Source organism: Drosophila mauritiana, unplaced genomic scaffold (genome assembly GCF_004382145.1).
Source record: "Drosophila mauritiana strain mau12 unplaced genomic scaffold, ASM438214v1 Y_41, whole genome shotgun sequence".
NCBI lineage: Eukaryota > Metazoa > Arthropoda > Insecta > Diptera > Drosophilidae > Drosophila > Drosophila mauritiana.
The window spans coordinates 93,898-113,337 of NW_022881586.1; the positions used below are offsets into that span (position 1 = coordinate 93,898).

A 19,440-nucleotide genomic window follows, 5' to 3' on the forward strand; every position below is an offset into this window, starting at 1 on the left:
CTAGTTATTACACGGGCCCCCAGCCTGGCAGACTTTCGGCACGGGTCGAATGACACGTTAGTCCGGCCCGGAAGTGTGGAAATTTTTGAGAGTTACCAGCTCCAGCCCAACTACGATTAGGTAGCACTCTTAGCAGAGACATGACCTAACTAATTTGATTGATAATGATTTTTGAATGATATAATAAAAACCATTTTCTGTAAAAAAATAATCGGTATTTTGATCAGAATTTTTTGAAATAATCCCAATTCAGAATGTTATGGTATAGTTGATGAAAGATTTAATATTTTGTCATTACTAGACTAAGAAAAATTTTAAAAAATATTAATAAATAAATTGTATTTTATTTAATATAACTGAGTTATAAGTTTATTAATGAATTTAATGTTAAACATTTTCCTTTGGATACGCTGTGCTTGCCGCTTTGACGAGTTTGAGATTTTTGTAAAGGCCATTCAGTACTCTGCCGATAAAGGGTTACGGCCCAACTGACACATAGATGTCATTATGGCATAGTAGGCCTTGTCATTTCGCACTGTACTTTTTATTATTTTTCATACGAGTGAACTGGCAACATGTCGAGCCCGTGAGTAACTAGATTTTTCCTATGGAAAAAATAGCAAATCACAGTAAAATCTTGTAGCCAGAACAACAGCAGCTGGATCAGTTGGTTCCTCGGGATCAAGGGCAACGAGTACCTCTGCCGCGTGCCCATCGACTACATTCAGGAGACGTTCAACCAGATGGGACTGGAGGACTTCACCGACATACTGCAAGTGATACTGAATCCGGTGTTCGACAGTTCCTTGGACTGGGTCGTCGGCGATGAGGAGAAGTGGTACGGCATGATCCACGCCCGATTCATCATGTCAGAGAGAAAAGCCCTGCCTGTGGGCCCCAGCGACGTGTGGGTCAAGTCCAACGTGAAGATCTTCTGCCCTCGCTGTAACGATACACAGCCGGACCAAAGACACTAGAATAACAAGATGCTTTTTATTATTTTTCATACGAGTGAACTGGCAACATGTCGAGCCCGTAACTAGATTTTTCCTATGGAAAAAATAGCAAATTACAGTAAAATCTTGTAGCCAGAACAACAGCAGCTGGATCAGTTGGTTCCTCGGGATCAAGGGCAACGAGTACCTCTGCCGCGTGCCCATCGACTACATTCAGGAGACGTTCAACCAGATGAGACTGGAGTACTTCACCGAGGTACTGCAAGTGATACTGAATCCGGGGTTCGACAGTTCCTTGGACTGGGTCGTCGGCGATGAGGAGAAGTGGTACGGCATGATCCACGCCCGATACATCATGTCGGAGAGAAAAGCCCTGCCTGTGGGCCCCAGCGACGTGTGGGTCAACTCCAACGTGAAGATCTTCTGCCCTCGCTGTAACGATACACAGCCGGACCAAAGACACTAAAATAACAAGATGCTTTTTATTATTTTTCATACGAGTGAACTGGCAACATGTCGAGCCCGTGAGTAACTAGATTTTTCCTATGGAAAAAATAGCAAATCACAGTAAAATCTTGTAGCCAGAACAACAGCAGCTGGATCAGTTGGTTCCTCGGGATCAAGGGCAACGAGTACCTCTGCCGCGTGCCCATCGACTACATGGAGGGCAGGAACAAAAACTATTTTTTCCTATTCCATAAGCTATTTCCTAAGTAACGTAATATTTAAATGCTGGTCCGTCCAGCCAAAGACACTAGAATAACAAGATGCGTAACGGCCATACATTGGTTTGGCCATAGACACTGGAATAACAAGATGCGTAACGCCATACGATTTTTTGGCCGCGGCTCTATAGGTGGCACCAGGCTCTCTCGAGTTTTTGTTCAAGAGAGAAAGAGCGGAGAGCGCTACAGCAAACAGCTCTCTTTCATCAACTATACATAACATTCTGAATTTTTATCATTTCAAAAAATTCTGATCAAAATACCGATTATATTTTTACAGAAAATGGTTTTTATTATATCATTCCAAAATCATTTTCAATCAAATTATTCATTTTTTTCAAAAATTCAATGTATACAATTGTAAATATTTTCGAGCGAAGAGCGCTACAGCGAACAACAGTGATAGCGCAGCAGTGATAGGAGACAACTGTATGTGTGCACACGTATGCTCATGCATTGTAAATTTAAAAAAAAATTTCCTTCACCTTAGAAGTTCGTAGACTTTAAATCTATATTATTTTTGATCAATTGGCACCATGTGAAAAATTCTTATTTTGCATTGCCTTAACGTTATTCTTATTTAATTAAAATAGTAATAATATAGTAATAAATAGTAATAGCCGAAACATAATATCACGAAAAAAATTTCAAAAATGAATTTATATTAGAATATTGGTCACTAGAGTATTCAGCTTGCGACGTGTGAAAAATTAATAAGGCAATGATTGTTGAGTGCTTGTGTCCGCACTTCGTGCCTCAAGATATGACTCTTGCAACAAACTGTTTTCATATTTTTATTTATTTTTATTTTCTAAATTTTGATTACTTAAATTTTTAATACTTTGGAAAACTAAAGGCACCATCTGATTTTTTTTTAATATTTGTAAAATACGCATTTGAAATATTTTTAAAAATGTACATACGTACATATATATTACACAATTAATTATCGTCATAAATATAAATATTTAAAGGGCAGCTAATTCGAGCGGCGATCTTAACATAGGAATTTAAAAAACTTTAAAATGATAATAGTCAGGGCGAAAATTATTAATTTTAATTGTTTTCATCATATTGCCCAAACTCCAAATATGTAAATTCGTTTGTTTGATCAGAATTGATTTCGACCCGAAAATCGTCTTCCAGCACAAGTAAGCATTCATACACACATTCTCGTCTATTGTTTTTACTCACACGAGCAAGCAAAATCTATTTTTAGATTTCTTACGCTCTCAGCGTAAGCGAGCGGACAGAGAGCAATTTTGGCCGTCACTCTCTTAGCTTGTCGACTATCTTAGCTAGTTTTGTGGTGGGGTCGTCCGCGAAGCTTTTTTGTAAATATGGGTTGGAATTGCATGGCGATGGTGTGTTTTCGTCAATGATTCTTGGCTTAAAGCTAGTCGCTTCTGAATGGCCGTGTCATCTCCCATGAGAAACGTGGTCTTCTATCGTTCAAGTTGGCGTGAGTACAAGCTGGCTGATATATAGGACAAACATTTCTGCTCTCCCTCGTGTGGAGTTAAACATTCAGATCATTCATTGGGACTTGTTGACCGAGGATCCGATATTCTTGGGCGAGGACTCGGGCGATTCGAGCTTCATCAAGGCCGTCTCGTAAAAACCGGAAGCCAAATAGACTGCAAATGCAAGCGCTTTGTGTAGAAAAGAACAAGGACTAAATTCGGCGAATTACTTACCGGGGGACGTCCAGTGGCGGCTGGGGTCTCAAGTTCGGCCACTGCGCTAAGAAGTTGTGCGAGAAGCTGGTCCCGAACATTGCTGCGTCCAGCTGTGTATCGGATCGCAGCTCGTAAAAGTCGTTACAGCGAGGGCAGAAGATCTTCACGTTGGACTTGCCACACACGTCGCTGGGGCCCACAGTCAGGGCTTTCTGCCTACAGGAGAGCTTTGGACACACTTCGAAGTCCCCTCTCTCATACTTTTGGCGCATATTATCCACGCCTCGCTCCGACATGATGTATCGGGCGTGGATCATGCCGTACCACTTCTCCTCATCGCCGAAGACCCAGTCCAAGGAACTGTCGAACCCCGGATTCAGTATCACTTTCAGTGTCTCGGTGAAGTACTCCAGGCCCATCTGGTTGAACGTCTCCTGAATGTAGTCGATGGGCACGCGGCAGACGTACTCGTTGCCCTTGATCCCGAGGAACCAACTGATCCAGCTGCTGTTGTGCTGGCTACAAGATTTTACTGTGATTTGCTTTTTTTTCCATTAGTTACTCACGGGCTCGACATGTTGCCAGTTCACTCGTATGAAAAATATGTGTCAGTTGGGCCGTAACCCTTAATCGGCCGAGTACTGAATGGCCTTTACAAAAATCTCAAACTCGTCAAAGCGGCAAGCACAGCGTTTTTATATTATTTTATAAAAAGTATCCAAAGGAAAATGTTTAACATTAAATTCATTAATAAACTTATAACTCAGTTATATTAAATAAATTACAATTTATTTATTAATATTTTTTCAAATTTTTCTTAGTCTAGTAATGACAAAATATTAGATCTTTCATCAACTATACATAACATTCTGAATTTTTATCATTTCAAAAAATTCTGATCAAAATACCGATTATTTTTTTACAGAAAATGGTTTTTATTATATCATTCAAAAATCATTATCAATCAAATTAGTTAGGTCATGTCTCTGCTAAGAGTGCTAGCTAATCGTAGTTGGGCTGGTAACTCTCAAAAATTTCCACACCTCCGGGCCGGACTAAGGTGTCATTCGACCCGTGCCGAAAGTCTGCCAGGCTGGGGGCCCGTGTAATAACTAGCCCAGTCGATGACGGAGAGTCCGGGCAAGTGGCGTCCGCCCGGTCTAGTTAGCCTTACCCGGGTACTGCGGATCTCTGCCCGGGCGGACCTTTTATTTCTCTGCAACTCGTGGGTACTAGCAATAGACAGCAATAGACCAAATAATTTTAAAATACCGTGCAGAAAGTTGTAAAGTTGTAAATAAAAAGTTGTGAAATTTCGCAAGTTTGTTGGCTTCGCTCGGAAATTTTTAGAAGCGCGCGAATACGAAATTCGAAATACGAACTCTGGAGTCAGAGTTGGTGAGCACATATGAGAAACTTAAAAATGCCCTAATTGGCGAATTTAAGCGCGCGTCGAAAGAACAAGAGCGACGAAAGCATGCACGAATACATGCTAACAATGAAAAAAATTGCAGCGCAAGTCGATGTTGAGTCTATTATCGCTTATATAGTTGACGGGCTGGATATTAAAAGCGAGTTCAAATTTGCATTGTATGGCAGCAAATCAACTGTTGGAAAAATATGAGTTGTACGAGAGCAAGTGTGTTATCGAAAAACCGCAAAAGCAATACAGTGGTGGCAGAAAAAATATAACCAATGCTACAACTCTAATGAACACATGAGAAAAGACTGCAAGGCAGAAACAAAATGTTTTAAATGTGCAGGCAGCGGTCATATATCTTCAAAATGTCCCTTTACAAATGCGTCAGCGCGGCCGGAATGCGCTGAATCAAAAGAGCTAAGTATGTACAATATTGTTGAGACTGGTAGTAACATAGATGCTTCTCCACAGTACAAGCCGATGATCGAGTCAATGATAGCTGAGTACAAGCCAGCAGAGGATCGTACAAAACCATTTCGTCATCAACAAAACCGTCACTCAGCTATGGAATCCGAGTCGATTACAAAACAAGTTGACGCCTGGTTGCAGGATGGCATTGTGCGCAAATCTTCATCGAACTTTGCCAGTCGAGTCGTCGTGGTGAAAAAGCTGCAAGCGCAAGTCAAGGACGCGCTGCGAGACGCCGAGGAAGCAAAGGCCGCCAAGGAGGAACTACTGGCGTTGAGCAAGGAGGCCGAGCGCAAGGTCAAGGCCCTGAAGGCAGAAAGGCAGAGAGGAGTTCAAGCGTCTGCAGGCTAAGCGAGAGCACCTGGCCAAGTTGCTGACCGCCGAGAAAGCTGAATTACGCAAGGAGGTAAAAACACATATTCAGCAGGCACAGCATAAGTATAAAGACGGCTATGATCGCAAACGCAAGGGCGAGCGTACATATAAAGAAGGAGATCTTGTGGCTATTAAACGAAATCAGTTTGTGACTGGCAAAAAACTAGCTAGCCGTTTTCTCGGGCCATATGAAGTAACTAAGGTAAAAAGAAACGGCCGATACGATGTACGGAAAGCAGCTCAGATGGAAGGCCCTACAATAACTGCAACATGGGTAGAAAATATGAAGCTATGGAAGTACGCGTCTACAAAGCAAGATCTATGGTCGTCTGGGTCAGACGACAGTGATCAGGATGGCCGAATGTAACAATAGTTATCGATAGGCGATGATCGAAAATCATCGCAAAGGGTAGCGTCGTGAGCGCAAGTAGATATAAGAAAATAGAAGAAGCATAGAGAGAGCCGAAGTAGAACAAAGCGAGTTGAAAGTGGTGTATTTAAAAGATCTTAAAGCCGAAAGTTGTCGTGTCCCAACCCATAAATTTTGTGTGCCTCTAGTCTTGATAATGTGCCAAATTTGGTGTGCCTGTGTCTTGAACATTTATCTATTTGATAAAGCTGCAATTATTTTGCGCTTGCGCTACTATTTAATGTTGAAAAGTACGATTTTTTGTGGCTGATGCTTTAATTATATTTATACGCTTATTAGTTCCGAATAGGGGTTAAGGATACTTTCACTTGTGGTTGTTACGTTATAGAAAAGCATTCGCTTTTCTATTTCAGGTTACGTTTTTAAGAGTTACTAATGCCATTTGATAAATGGTATATGCCGATGATAAACTAATTAACTACGTTATCATTATTGTTATGTTCAGCTCAAGTTTCTGCATCCATGTACATATACATATGCTTATAAAAATCCAGACGCGTTGCCCTACTGCCCTATTCCATCGAATCGACGATGACGCGTGTGAGACACCCATCGATGGATCGACTCCATTTCATTTAACTACGTACGCTTATAAATGTAGATTTGCCGATTCGCATCTCGGGTAAATGTACACTAACACATATATGGTTTGTATGCGGCAATTGCTCATGCTCTACCATCGCACTCTTATGCGTCGCTTTAATTAAAATGAATAATGGTATCGAGAACTGTCGAGCCTATGTACAGGATTCGGGGGAAGTGTTCGTGTAGGCGGTAATACAATATTATAGTTTCATATGTAGCAACAAAGATGGTCTAATTGTCGATCTAAAACACAGGAAAGAAGTTAAGCGCTGGCATGTGTAAAACTAAATCGAATGGTAATTGAGTTAACTGGATCACGGAGATTAGCGACTGCTGGTTGGCTGGCTGGCTGCTGATGCTTTAGTGGTTGCTGAAGTAAAAGTTGTTGTTGCGTATGTTGCCAGAGCTCGCCAGCGGATGCAGCGGATGCAACTGAGCAGGGCCACGCGGGCTGCACGCAGTGGATCTGGCCGTAGGCACAGCAGGCGCAGATGCGTCTCAGCCAGGTTGCGACGACGACAGCGACGGGCGGGACGATGCCAGCGGGGCAAGTCCTGCCGGCGACGCCATCACTTACGACGCTGGAAGACACGTCGCAGTGCCTTGCGCCAGAAAAAGCCATGCGATTTGTTCTTGGTGGGTGTCTGCGGGTCCTCTATTTGAGCAAGTGCCACACCCAAGTCCTCAACCAAGTGTAAATCGTTTTCGGGAGCGATGCGACGACGTGTAGGTGTAGCTGGCGATGTGCGGGCCGTGTTTGTCGAAATGGATGCGTGGGGTTGTGGAGTGGGTGGTGCTGAGGCTGTGGGTACAAAGGGTGCAACCAAATAATGTCGGGCCTTCAGTGCTGCAGCCGATGTGGAAGCAATTGATGAGATGAAAGCCAAAGTAGCCACCGATGCCGAAGATTCTATATAGCCCCTGCCAACTTCTCCGTCTGCTGTTACTGCCGGTGATCCACCTTTTAGTGCTGTTGCTCTTGCTCTTGTTCCTTTTCTTGTTCCGGTTCCTGCTAGAGCTCCCCCTCCATCTGCTGTTGCTGGCTGTATGGCACGCAGCCAACAACCAGGTTGCATCGTATCTTATCTAAGCCACGGATGCTGCAGACACTCCGCAGCGGTGGCACGCTTGTTCGGATCGAGCTCGAGCATGGGCTTAAGGAACGAAGCGAATGACGCCGCATACATTTGCGACCACTCGTACTTCTCCAGAAGAACGTCCATTAGGCCCCAGGGCTTAAGGCCCGAGATATTTCGTAGCTCGCAGGAACGGGTAAACGACTTCGCCGCATAGGTGCCGTTTAACAAAATGTTCCGCGGTATTGGACCCAGCAGCTCGATGATGTGGGCCAAATGGTCCTCGTTGCGGGTATACGATTCGCCGGAGTGTGGCTCAAAAAGATAGTCACCGGTGGCCAGTTTGAATACCATGCATGCAGTGCTCCAGATATCCGCCGAGGTGTTATAGCCCGCACCGATAATAACTTCTAGTGATCGATATTGGCGCGTTTGAATGGCCTCGGTCAAGTGATGATCAACCCAACAAGCGTTGCCCAGATCGGCGATCTTTACGTTAACTTTGCATTCCTCTAACGCCGGATCCTGTATAGCCTTGTGCTTTGCTTGCGGCGGCGGAGGAGGTGTTGGCAACGTTGGATTCGAATGCGGTCCATTCGTAGCCGAAGATGTATTCTCCACGGAGCGTGAGCGCACATGAGGCTCGTCCACGCACAGGAGGACATTCTCGGGCTTTATGTCCGTGTGGATGATCTGGCAGCACGTGTGAAGATAGTCAAGACCCTCCAGCAACTGGCGGGTAATAGCTTTGACGTTGGCCAGTGGAATACCGCGTAAGTTGGACTTCTGTATGAGTTCCAGGAGATTGTCACCAAGCACCTCGAACACAATACAAATATGGGTGCCATTAACGCCGGTGATCTTGAAGTCGTCCAGCATCTGGACGGTTTTGCGACGGTGTGGATCGGTCTCGCGCACCGTTTTGAGTATATTTATCTCGTCCGTCTCGGCAAAGTGCGGTGCCGACTTGAGAATTTTAATTGCCACATATCTCATTGCCTGCAAGTCCCAGCACAGCCAAACAGTAGAGAAGTGGCCCCAGCCCAATTTACGGATGACATGGTAGCGATCTGCCGAAAAAAATTGCATTAATCTGCTGCTCTTCTCGAAAAGGAACAAAGTTCAACGGTTTGGGAAGAGTAGCGCAGTACCACTTAGTGAAATTAAATTACCTATGATCTTTTCGGATGGCTCATAATCCATTATAGTTGCAACACTGTCACCTCACGACTGACCAAGCGCGACTAGACGAACGCGAGAGCTGCTCTCCGCTTAAATTCAATTAAAATACGACAGCGAATGCAGTTGAATGCGTTTTCACGGGGCTACTTCTATATTACAAAGGCCTGAAAGGTATGGTATGATGCTAGAATCAGTATATTGGCATTTGGACGCTCCAAATATTCTACTGACAATGACACAATATGAACTTGACGTTTATTACAAGGCCTGTTTTATATTTTGTAAACTCTAGCAGCTCCTATCAAATATAAAGTTTTTTTTTTTTTTTTAAATTTTGTTAATTGTTACTGCTACCTATGTGGCAGCTTTACCAGGTTTTACAAAAAATTCTACAGCATAGGCATACCAATACTCATATGTGACAAAAATATAATTTTATTTCACTGAATGATTACAATTTTTTATTTTTGTTGAAGAACACCGACCGATTACAATTAGGTCTCAAACTGAACTCCTCTAATTAGTCTGATTTGATTGACGTTCAAGCCTCGGTATCGAGCTTTTCTGATATGGACTTTGGACTTAAGGGATCTGATCAAGTGAAGAGAAAGAGCTTTGGAGTTGCTGACTTTAATTGTCTTTGAATTTCTCTTGGATACAAGTGCTCTTAGATTCTTATAGTTTTGTTTATTGAAATCTAATACTTTTGTTTTCGGGATTGCGAGTCCGAGCTTTGAACGTGGGAACATGACGATGGGGTGAGGGCTTAGGCAAGGAATGTTTAAATTACGGGACGGATGTTTAGTCTACCTGTGGGTGACTTATTTGGAGTTGGGAATTTTCCACTCAACCCAGTCGTGAGGATCATATTATTCTTATCTGGAATCCATTAGGTACATCCGCAATAGTGGAGGGTGTATTTGGGTGTGCTGTGTAGGCATGTGCTTAAGTCTTAGGGACTTATGGGTATTTTCACTATATATATATGTAAAGGGTAGCTAATTCGAGCGGCGATCTTAACATACGAATTTAAAAAACTTTAAAATTATAATAGTCAGGGCGTGAATTATTAATTTTAATTTTGTTCATCATATTCCCAAAACTCCAAATATGTAAATTCGTTTTTTTCGATCAGAATTGATTTCGGCCCGAAAATCGTCTTTCAGCACAAGTACGTCTATTGTTTTTACTCACACAAGCAAGCAAATTTTTTTTTTAGATTTCTTACGCTCACAGCGTAAGCGAGCGGACAGAGAGCAATTTTGGCCGTCACTCTCTTAGCTTGTCGACTATCTTAGCTAGTTTTGTGGTGGGGTCGTCCGCGAAGCTTTTTTGTAAATATGGGTTGGAATTTCCTGGCGATGGTGTGTTTTCGTCAATGATTCTTGGCTTAAAGCTAGTCGCTTCTGAATGGCCGTGTCATCTCCCATGAGAAACATGGTCTTCTATCGTTCAAGTTGGCGTGAGTACAAGCTGGCTGATATATAGGACAAACATTTCTGCTCTCCCTCGTGTGGAGTTAAACATTCAGGTCATTCATTGGGACTTGTTGACCGAGGATCCGATATTCTTGGGCGAGGACTCGGGCGATTCGAGCTTCATCAAGGCCGTCTCGTAAAAACCGGAAGCCAAATAGACTGCAAATGCAAGCGCTTTGTGTAGAAAAGAACAAGGACTAAATTCGGCGAATTACTTACCGGGGGACGTCCAGTGGCGGCTGGGGTCTCAAGTTCGGCCACTGCGCTAAGAAGTTGTGCGAGAAGCTGGTCCCGAACATTGCTGCGTCCAGCTGTGTATCGGATCGCAGCTCGTAAAAGTCGTTACAGCGAGGGCAGAAGATCTTCACGTTGGACTTGCCACACACGTCGCTGGGGCCCACAGTCAGGGCTTTCTGCCTACAGGAGAGCTTTGGACACACTTCCCCTCTCTCATACTTTTGGCGCATATTATCCACGCCTCGCTCCGACATGATGTATCGGGCGTGGATCATGCCGTACCACTTCTCCTCATCGCCGAAGACCCAGTCCAAGGAACTGTCGAACCCCGGATTCGGTATCACTTGCAGTGTCTCGGTGAAGTACTCCAGGCCCATCTGGTTGAACGTCTCCTGAATGTAGTCGATGGGCACAGACGTACTCGTTGCCCTTGATCCCGAGGAACCAACTGATCCAGCTGCTGTTGTGCTGGCTACAAGATTTGGAAGGCCCTACAATAACTGCAACATGTGTAGAAAATATGAAGCTATGGAAGTACGCGTCTACAAAGCAAGATCTATGGTCGTCTGGGTCAGACGACAGTGATCAGGATGGCCGAATGTAACAATAGTTATCGATAGGCGATGATCGAAAATCATCGCAAAGGGTAGCGTCGTGAGCGCAAGTAGATATAAGAAAATAGAAGAAGCATAGAGAGAGCCGAAGTAGAACAAAGCGAGTTGAAAGTGGTGTATTTAAAAGATCTTAAAGCCGAAAGTTGTCGTGTCCCAACCCATAAATTTTGTGTGCCTCTAGTCTTGATAATGTGCCAAATTTGGTGTGCCTGTGTCTTGAACATTTATCTATTTGATAAAGCTGCAATTATTTTGCGCTTGCGCTACTATTTAATGTTGAAAAATACGATTTTTTTGTGGCTGATGCTTTAATTATATTTATACGCTTATTAGTTCCGAATAGGGGTTAAGGATACTTTCACTTGTGGTTGTTACGTTATAGAAAAGCATTCGCTTTTCTATTTCAGGTTACGTTTTTAAGAGTTACTAATGCCATTTGATAAATGGTATATGCCGATGATAAACTAATTAACTACGTTATCATTATTGTTATGTTCAGCTCAAGTTTCTGCATCCATGTACATATACATATGCTTATAAAAATCCAGACGCGTTGCCCTACTGCCCTATTCCATCGAATCGACGATGACGCGTGTGAGACACCCATCGATGGATCGACTCCATTTCATTTAACTACGTACGCTTATAAATGTAGATTTGCCGATTCGCATCTCGGGTAAATGTACACTAACACATATATGGTTTGTATGCGGCAATTGCTCATGCTCTACCATCGCACTCTTATGCGTCGCTTTAATTAAAATGAATAATGGTATCGAGAACTGTCGAGCCTATGTACAGGATTCGTGGGGAAGTGTTCGTGTAGGCGGTAATACAATATTATAGTTTCATATGTAGCAACAAAGATGGTCTAATTGTCGATCTAAAACACAGGAAAGAAGTTAAGCGCTGGCATGTGTAAAACTAAATCGAATGGTAATTGAGTTAACTGGATCACGGAGATTAGCGACTGCTGGTTGGATGGCTGGCTGCTGATGCTTTAGTGGTTGCTGAAGTAAAAGTTGTTGTTGCGTATGTTGCCAGAGCTCGCCAGCGGATGCAGCGGATGCAACTGAGCAGGGCCACGCGGGCTGCACGCAGTGGATCTGGCCGTAGGCACAGCAGGCGCAGATGCGTCTCAGCCAGGTTGCGACGACGACAGCGACGGGCGGGACGATGCCAGCGGGGCAAGTCCTGCCGGCGACGCCGTCACTTACGACGCTGGAAGACACGTCGCAGTGCCTTGCGCCAGAAAAAGCCATGCGATTTGTTCTTGGTGGGTGTCTGCGGGTCCTCTATTTGAGCAAGTGCCACACCCAAGTCCTCAACCAAGTGTAAATCGTTTTCGGGAGCGATGCGACGACGTGTAGGTGTAGCTGGCGATGTGCGGGCCGTGTTTGTCGAAATGGATGCGTGGGGTTGTGGAGTGGGTGGTGCTGAGGCTGTGGGTACAAAGGGTGCAACCAAATAATGTCGGGCCTTCAGTGCTGCAGCCGATGTGGAAGCAATTGATGAGATGAAAGCCAAAGTAGCCACCGATGCCGAAGATTCTATATAGCCCCTGCCAACTTCTCCGTCTGCTGTTACTGCCGGTGATCCACCTTTTAGTGCTGTTGCTCTTGCTCTTGTTCCTTTTCTTGTTCCGGTTCCTGCTAGAGCTCCCCCTCCATCTGCTGTTGCTGGCTGTATGGCACGCAGCAAACAACCAGGTTGCATCGTATCTTATCTAAGCCACGGATGCTGCAGACACTCCGCAGCGGTGGCACGCTTGTTCGGATCGAGCTCGAGCATGGGCTTAAGGAACGAAGCGAATGACGCCGCATCCATTTGCGACCACTCGTACTTCTCCAGAAGAACGTCCATTAGGCCCCAGGGCTTAAGGCCCGAGATATTTCGTAGCTCGCAGTAACGGGTAAACGACTTCGCCGCATAGGTGCCGTTTAACAAAATGTTCCGCGGTATTGGACCCAGCAGCTCGATGATGTGGGCCAAATGGTCCTCGTTGCGGGTATACGATTCGCCGGAGTGTGGCTCAAAAAGATAGTCACCGGTGGCCAGTTCGAATACCATGCATGCAGTGCTCCAGATATCCGCCGAGGTGTTATAGCCCGCACCGATAATAACTTCTAGTGATCGATATTGGCGCGTTTGAATGGCCTCGGTCAAGTGATGATCAACCCAACAAGCGTTGCCCAGATCGGCGATCTTTACGTTGACTTTGCATTCCTCTAACGCCGGATCCTGTATAGCCTTGTGCTTTGCTTGCGGCGGCGGAGGAGGTGTTGGCAACGTTGGATTCGAATGCGGTCCATTCGTAGCCGAAGATGTATTCTCCACGGAGCGTGAGCGCACATGAGGCTCGTCCACGCACAGGAGGACATTCTCGGGCTTTATGTCCGTGTGGATGATCTGGCAGCACGTGTGAAGATAGTCAAGACCCTCCAGCACCTGGCGGGTAATAGCTTTGACGTTGGCCAGTGGAATACCGCGTAAGTTGGACTTCTGTATGAGTTCCAGGAGATTGTCACCAAGCACCTCGAACACAATACAAATATGGGTGCCATTAACGCCGGTGATCTTGAAGTCGTCCAGCATCTGGACGGTTTTGCGACGGTGTGGATCGGTCTCGCGCACCGTTTTGAGTATATTTATCTCGTCCGTCTCGGCAAAGTGCGGTGCCGACTTGAGAATTTTAATTGCCACATATCTCATTGCCTGCAAGTCCCAGCACAGCCAAACAGTAGAGAAGTGGCCCCAGCCCAATTTACGGATGACATGGTAGCGATCTGCCGAAAAAAATTGCATTAATCTGCTGCTCTTCTCGAAAAGGAACAAAGTTCAACGGTTTGGGAAGTGTAGCGCAGTACCACTTAGTGAAATTAAATTACCTATGATCTTTTCGGATGGCTCATAATCCATTATAGTTGCAACACTGTCACCTCACGACTGACCAAGCGCGACTAGACGAACGCGAGAGCTGCTCTCCGCTTAAATTCAATTAAAATACGACAGCGAATGCAGTTGAATGCGTTTTCACGGGGCTACTTCTATATTACAAAGGCCTGAAAGGTATGGTATGATGCTAGAATCAGTATATTGGCATTTGGACGCTCCAAATATTCTACTGACAATGACACAATATGAACTTGACGTTTATTACAAGGCCTGTTTTATATTTTGTAAACTCTAGCAGCTCCTATCAAATATAAAGTTTTTTTTTTTTTTTGTAAATTTTGTTAATTGTTACTGCTACCTATGTGGCAGCTTTACCAGGTTTTACATAAAATTCTACAGCATAGGCATACCAATACTCATATGTGACAAAAATATAATTTTATTTCACTGAATGATTACAATTTTTTATTTTTGTTGAAGAACACCGACCGATTACAATTAGGTCTCAAACTGAACTCCTCTAATTAGTCTGATTTGATTGACGTTCAAGCCTCGGTATCGAGCTTTTCTGATATGGACTTTGGACTTAAGGGATCTGATCAAGTGAAGAGAAAGAGCTTTGGAGTTGCTGACTTTAATTGTCTTTGAATTTCTCTTGGATACAAGTGCTCTTAGATTCTTATAGTTTTGTTTATTGAAATCTAATACTTTTGTTTTCGGGATTGCGAGTCCGAGCTTTGAACGTGGGAACATGACGATGGGGTGAGGGCTTAGGCAAGGAATGTTTAAATTACGGGACGGATGTTTAGTCTACCTGTGGGTGACTTATTTGGAGTTGGGAATTTTCCACTCAACCCAGTCGTGAGGATCATATTATTCTTATCTGGAATCCATTAGGTACATCCGCAATAGTGGAGGGTGTATTTGGGTGTGCTGTGTAGGCATGTGCTTAAGTCTTAGGGACTTATGGATATTTCACTATATATATATGTAAAGGGTAGCTAATTCGAGCGGCGATCTTAACATACGAATTTAAAAAACTTTAAAATTATAATAGTTTAATTTTGTTCATCATATTCCCAAAAAAAAAAAAAACAAAAACAAAAAGTAACATCAACATTATCCAGACATTCGAAAACAAAACGCTCCGCACAGTCACAAACGCTCACCCTTTCCACGATAATGCCACTATACACGAGGTCCTCAGCTTCCCCTGGGTGAAGGATGAGATTAAGAAAAGCAGCAGGCAGTACATGCAGAGGCTTCAAGACCACCCAAACAACCTGGCACAAGACCTGCTGGACACCAGTCAACGCACCAGGAGGCTGCACCGATCACACCCTTTGGACCTCTCTGGGATTAGACACGCAAATTAAATTAAATTATATACATACATTATTATATACATCATACATACAATATCGACAGTTATTGTATAGTTTCGCAACAATTTATGTAATCAATTAATTCTCTACCGTTAAGTTTAGTCATCAAATTTAATGATTGTCCGCGAAGGACAGTTTTAAATTAATACATCCAAAAAAAAAAAAAAAAAAAAAATATTCCCAAAACTCCAAATATGTAAATTCGTTTCTTCGATCAGAATTGATTTCGGCCCGAAAATCGTCTTTCAGCACAAGTACGTCTATTGTTTTTACTCACACAAGCAAGCAAATTTTTTTTTTAGATTTCTTACGCTCTCAGCGTAAGCGAGCGGACAGAGAGCAATTTTGGCCGTCACTCTTTTAGCTTGTCGACTATCTTAGCTAGGTTTGTGGTGGGGTCGAGAAGCTTTTTTGTAAATATGGGTTGGAATTTCCTGGCGATGGTGTGTTTTCGTCAATGATTCTTGGCTTAAAGCTAACTCTGGCGGCTCTGCTGGTGGTCGGAGGGCTGTCATTGCCGACTCGCGTGGTGTTCCTGGTCATTTTTTTTCACTCCTTTCTTTTCGGAGCATGTCTTGGTAGTTTTCCAGATGTTTTTGCGCTGGGTTGCTTGTCTTGGATAAAGGTCGTAGATTTGCTTTGTCTTTTGAAGCGATCCTATTTTTTTTTTGGATCTTATTTGTGTTCCGGCGCCATTTATTCACTCGCTTCTGAATGGCCGTGTCATGGGAGGAGCTCCGCCGATTGACCTGCCCAGGATTGCTGAGCTGTACGGCTGACGAAGGGTATTATTGCGTGGAGGGGGGCCTTGTCGTCTATAAATGTTATTTGTTGCGTCTTTAATTGTCCGTATTTTGTTTATGTCAATGTTGCTTGCCGCCAGAAACCGCCTTGTACGCACTAATATGCTCTCCAGAGAAGTTGACGCAAGTGGCTGGGGTGGATTTAGCTTGGTGCAGCAGGATAACAGATGATCGCCAGTTGGGAGTTTCGAAGTCGAAGTAGATGTCGAGCATAATCTTTTGTTTTTTTTTTTTTATATATTTTTAACGTCTAATGACGCTGTTCCATGTCCTCCGATTTCTGCTTAAAAATATATAGTGACAATTTGTGGCATATTACATTTTCGGATTTCTTGGCGGCAGATATGCGCGCCTTAGTTACAAGTATTAATTTAAGATTTAAATTTGCGGAAGTCATTTTTGAATTACTTGGCGGCAGTTTTGCGCGCCATGGTTCGAGTGTGGAATTTAAATTTAAATATTACGTTACTTAGGAAATAGCTTATGGAATAGGAAAAAATAGTTTTGGTAATTTTAAAGTATAGTTAAGCGATGACGTGGTATCCAGCGATGAGACTATTATTGATGGCGGCGAGGATGAGCAGTTACCATCGTCCGATGAGATGGATAACACCGATGCCCATCCTCCACTTTGGTTCACGTTCATAAGACGTCCATAAGTTGTTGTTGTTGCTGCTGGCTTCACTTTTTGCTACTGTTGCGCGCGCGCCTCTGTCGGTTTTATAAACTCAACTGACTTGCAGCTTTGGGCTAGGCTCGTAGGCGGGCTTCTTCGATAGCTCATGGGCACGGCGGATGATTGATATGCTAGCAATTTTCCCGCCAGCCTTTTTGGCGGGCTTATCGGCTAGTATCTTTTTTCTCCGCCAGCTGACTATCGGGCAAAAATTGAATTGTCTCTGTGTTGGCGTGAGTACAAGCTGACTGATATATAGGACAAACATTTCTGCTCTCCCTCGTGTGGATTTAAACATTCAGATCATTCGTTGGGACTTGTTGACCGAGGATCCGATATTCTTGGGCGAGGACTCGGGCGATTCGAGCTTCATCAAGGCCGTCTCATAAAAACCGGAAGCCAAATTAACTGCAAATGAAAGCGCTTTGTGTAGAAAAGAACAAGGACTAAATTCGGCGAATTACTTACCGGGGGACGTCCAGTGGCGGCTGGGGTCTCAAGTTAGGCCACTGCGCTAAGAAGTTGTGAGAGAAGCTGGTCCCGAACATTGCTCCGTCCAGCTGTGTATCGGATCGCAGCTCGTAAAAGTCGTTACAGCGAGGGCAGAAGATCTTCACGTTGGACTTGCCACACACGTCGCTGGGGCCCTCAGGCAGGGCTTTCTGCCTACAGGAGAGCTTTGGACACACTTCGAAGTCGCATCTCTCATACTTTTGGCGCATATTATCCACGCCTCGCTCCGACATGATGTATCGGGCGTGGATCATGCCGTACCACTTCTCCTCATCGCCGAAGACCCAGTCCAAGGAACTGTCGAACCCCGGATTCAGTATCACTTGCAGTGTCTCGGTGAAGTACTCCAGGCCCATCTGGTTGAACGTCTCCTGAATGTAGTCGATGGGCACGCGGCAGAGGTACTCGTTGCCCTTGATCCCGAGGAACCAACTGATCCAGCTGCTGTTGTTCTGGCTACAAGATTTTACTGTGATTTGCTATTTTTTCCATAGGAAAAATATAGTTACTCACGCGCTCGACGAGTTCACTCGTATGAAAAATAATAAAAAGTACAGTGCGAAATGACAAGGCCTACTATGCCATAATGACATCTATGTGTCAGTTGGGCCGTAACCCTTAATCGCCCGAGTACTGAATGGCCTTTACAAAAATCTCAAACTCGTCAAAGCGGCAAGCACAGCGTTTTATATTATTTTATAAATAGTATTCAAAGGAAAATGTTTAACATTAAATTCATTAATAAACTTATAACTCAGTTATATTAAATAAAATACAATTTATTTATTAATATTTTTTCAAATTTTTCTTTGTCTAGTAATGACAAAATATTAGATCTTTCATCAACTATACATAACATTCTGAATTTTTATCATGTCAAAAAATTCGGATCAAAATACCGATTATTTTTTTACAGAAAATGGTTTTTATTATATCATTCAAAAATCATTATCAATCAAATTAGTTAGGTGATGTCTCTGCTAAGAGTGCTAGCTAATCGTAGTTGGGCTGGAGCTGGTAACTCTCAAAAATTTCCACACCTCCGGGCCGGACTAAGGTGTCATTCGACCCGTGCCGAAAGTCTGCCAGGCTGGGGGCCCGTGTAATAACTAGTCCAGTCGATGACGGAGAGTCCGGGCAAGTGGCGTCCGCCCGGTCTAGTTAGCCTTACCCGGGTACTGCGGATCTCTGCCCGGGCGGACCTTTTATTTCTCTGCCACTCGTGGGTACTATGAGCAATAGAACAAATAATTTTAAAATACCGTGCAGAAAGTTGTAAAGTTGTAAATAAAAAGTTTTGAAATTTCGCAAGTTTGTTGGAGTCGGTCTGAAATTGCTAGAAGCGCGTGAATACGAAATTCGAAATACGAACTCTGGAGTCAGAGTTGGTGAGCACATATGAGCAACTTAAAAATGCCCTAACTGGCGAATTTAAGCGCGAGTTACCAGTGCCTCCTGCAGCTGGTGTGTGAGTGTGTGTGTGTCCTTGTAAGTATTTGAATACAAGTGGTTTAGTCCAAGTAGTTTAATCCAAGTAGTTTAATTAAGAAAACAAGCGAGTGCTCTGGTTTGTGTTTCAAAATGAACTGAACTCTAATTTATTAGTCGAATAAAAACTTAAGCTAAAATGTTTACAAGAATGTGCTGTGTTTTCATTGTCCGAAATGCTGCTGCGGCAGTTCTAGTTTTTTTTTACCAGAACTGTCGCAATCGACATCCTGTCCCCTGCTGCGTCAGCATTGCAACAGTGTTGGAGTTAGTGGAGCGATGAACTGCTCCTAGGTGGCTTGGCGGGTGGTACCGATTTGTGTATACTCTGTATAGGCGATTCGGTAACTCCTCACCCCCTGGAATGGAGTGACGGCCACATTGATGGAATGGCCGGAGCGTAATTCAACGTGAGGTCTGTCGAGGCGAAAATTATGCTCCTTCTCCTACATGTC

At 43.8% G+C, this 19,440-nt stretch overlaps 4 protein-coding genes and 3 pseudogenes across 4 annotated transcripts; 2 read left to right on the forward strand and 5 right to left on the reverse strand.

The window, feature by feature from the left end:
• Nucleotides 1–653: 653 nt before the first annotated feature.
• LOC117150178 (stellate orphon protein at 12D-like) lies at nt 654–978 on the forward strand (the record flags this gene model as incomplete). The annotated part of the gene is made up of 1 exon (XM_033316968.1): nt 654–978. A coding segment is annotated over one exon (324 nt), but the record flags the coding sequence as incomplete, so codon positions are not given.
• Nucleotides 979–1,169: 191 nt separating this feature from the next.
• On the forward strand, nt 1,170–1,572 carry LOC117150177 (stellate orphon protein at 12D-like). Its single transcript, XM_033316967.1, has 2 exons — nt 1,170–1,480; nt 1,538–1,572. Exon 1 carries the CDS (start codon nt 1,189–1,191, stop codon nt 1,420–1,422), a length of 234 nt encoding a protein of 77 aa, XP_033172858.1. The 5' UTR covers nt 1,170–1,188; the 3' UTR covers nt 1,423–1,480; nt 1,538–1,572.
• A 1,727-nt stretch (nt 1,573–3,299) lies between these two features.
• On the reverse strand, nt 3,300–3,869 carry LOC117150176 (stellate orphon protein at 12D-like; the record flags this gene model as incomplete). Its single annotated transcript, XM_033316966.1, has 1 exon — nt 3,300–3,869. A coding segment is annotated over one exon (495 nt), but the record flags the coding sequence as incomplete, so codon positions are not given.
• A 2,958-nt stretch (nt 3,870–6,827) lies between these two features.
• LOC117150187 lies at nt 6,828–9,124 on the reverse strand (annotated as a pseudogene).
• A 1,390-nt stretch (nt 9,125–10,514) lies between these two features.
• On the reverse strand, nt 10,515–11,949 carry LOC117150191 (annotated as a pseudogene).
• Nucleotides 11,829–14,351, reverse strand: LOC117150186 (annotated as a pseudogene).
• A 3,019-nt stretch (nt 14,352–17,370) lies between these two features.
• Nucleotides 17,371–17,943, reverse strand: LOC117150179 (stellate orphon protein at 12D-like; the record flags this gene model as incomplete). Its single annotated transcript, XM_033316970.1, has 2 exons — nt 17,371–17,392; nt 17,453–17,943. Coding segments are annotated over 2 exons (495 nt in total), but the record flags the coding sequence as incomplete, so codon positions are not given.
• Between the last annotated feature and the right edge of the window lie 1,497 nt (nt 17,944–19,440).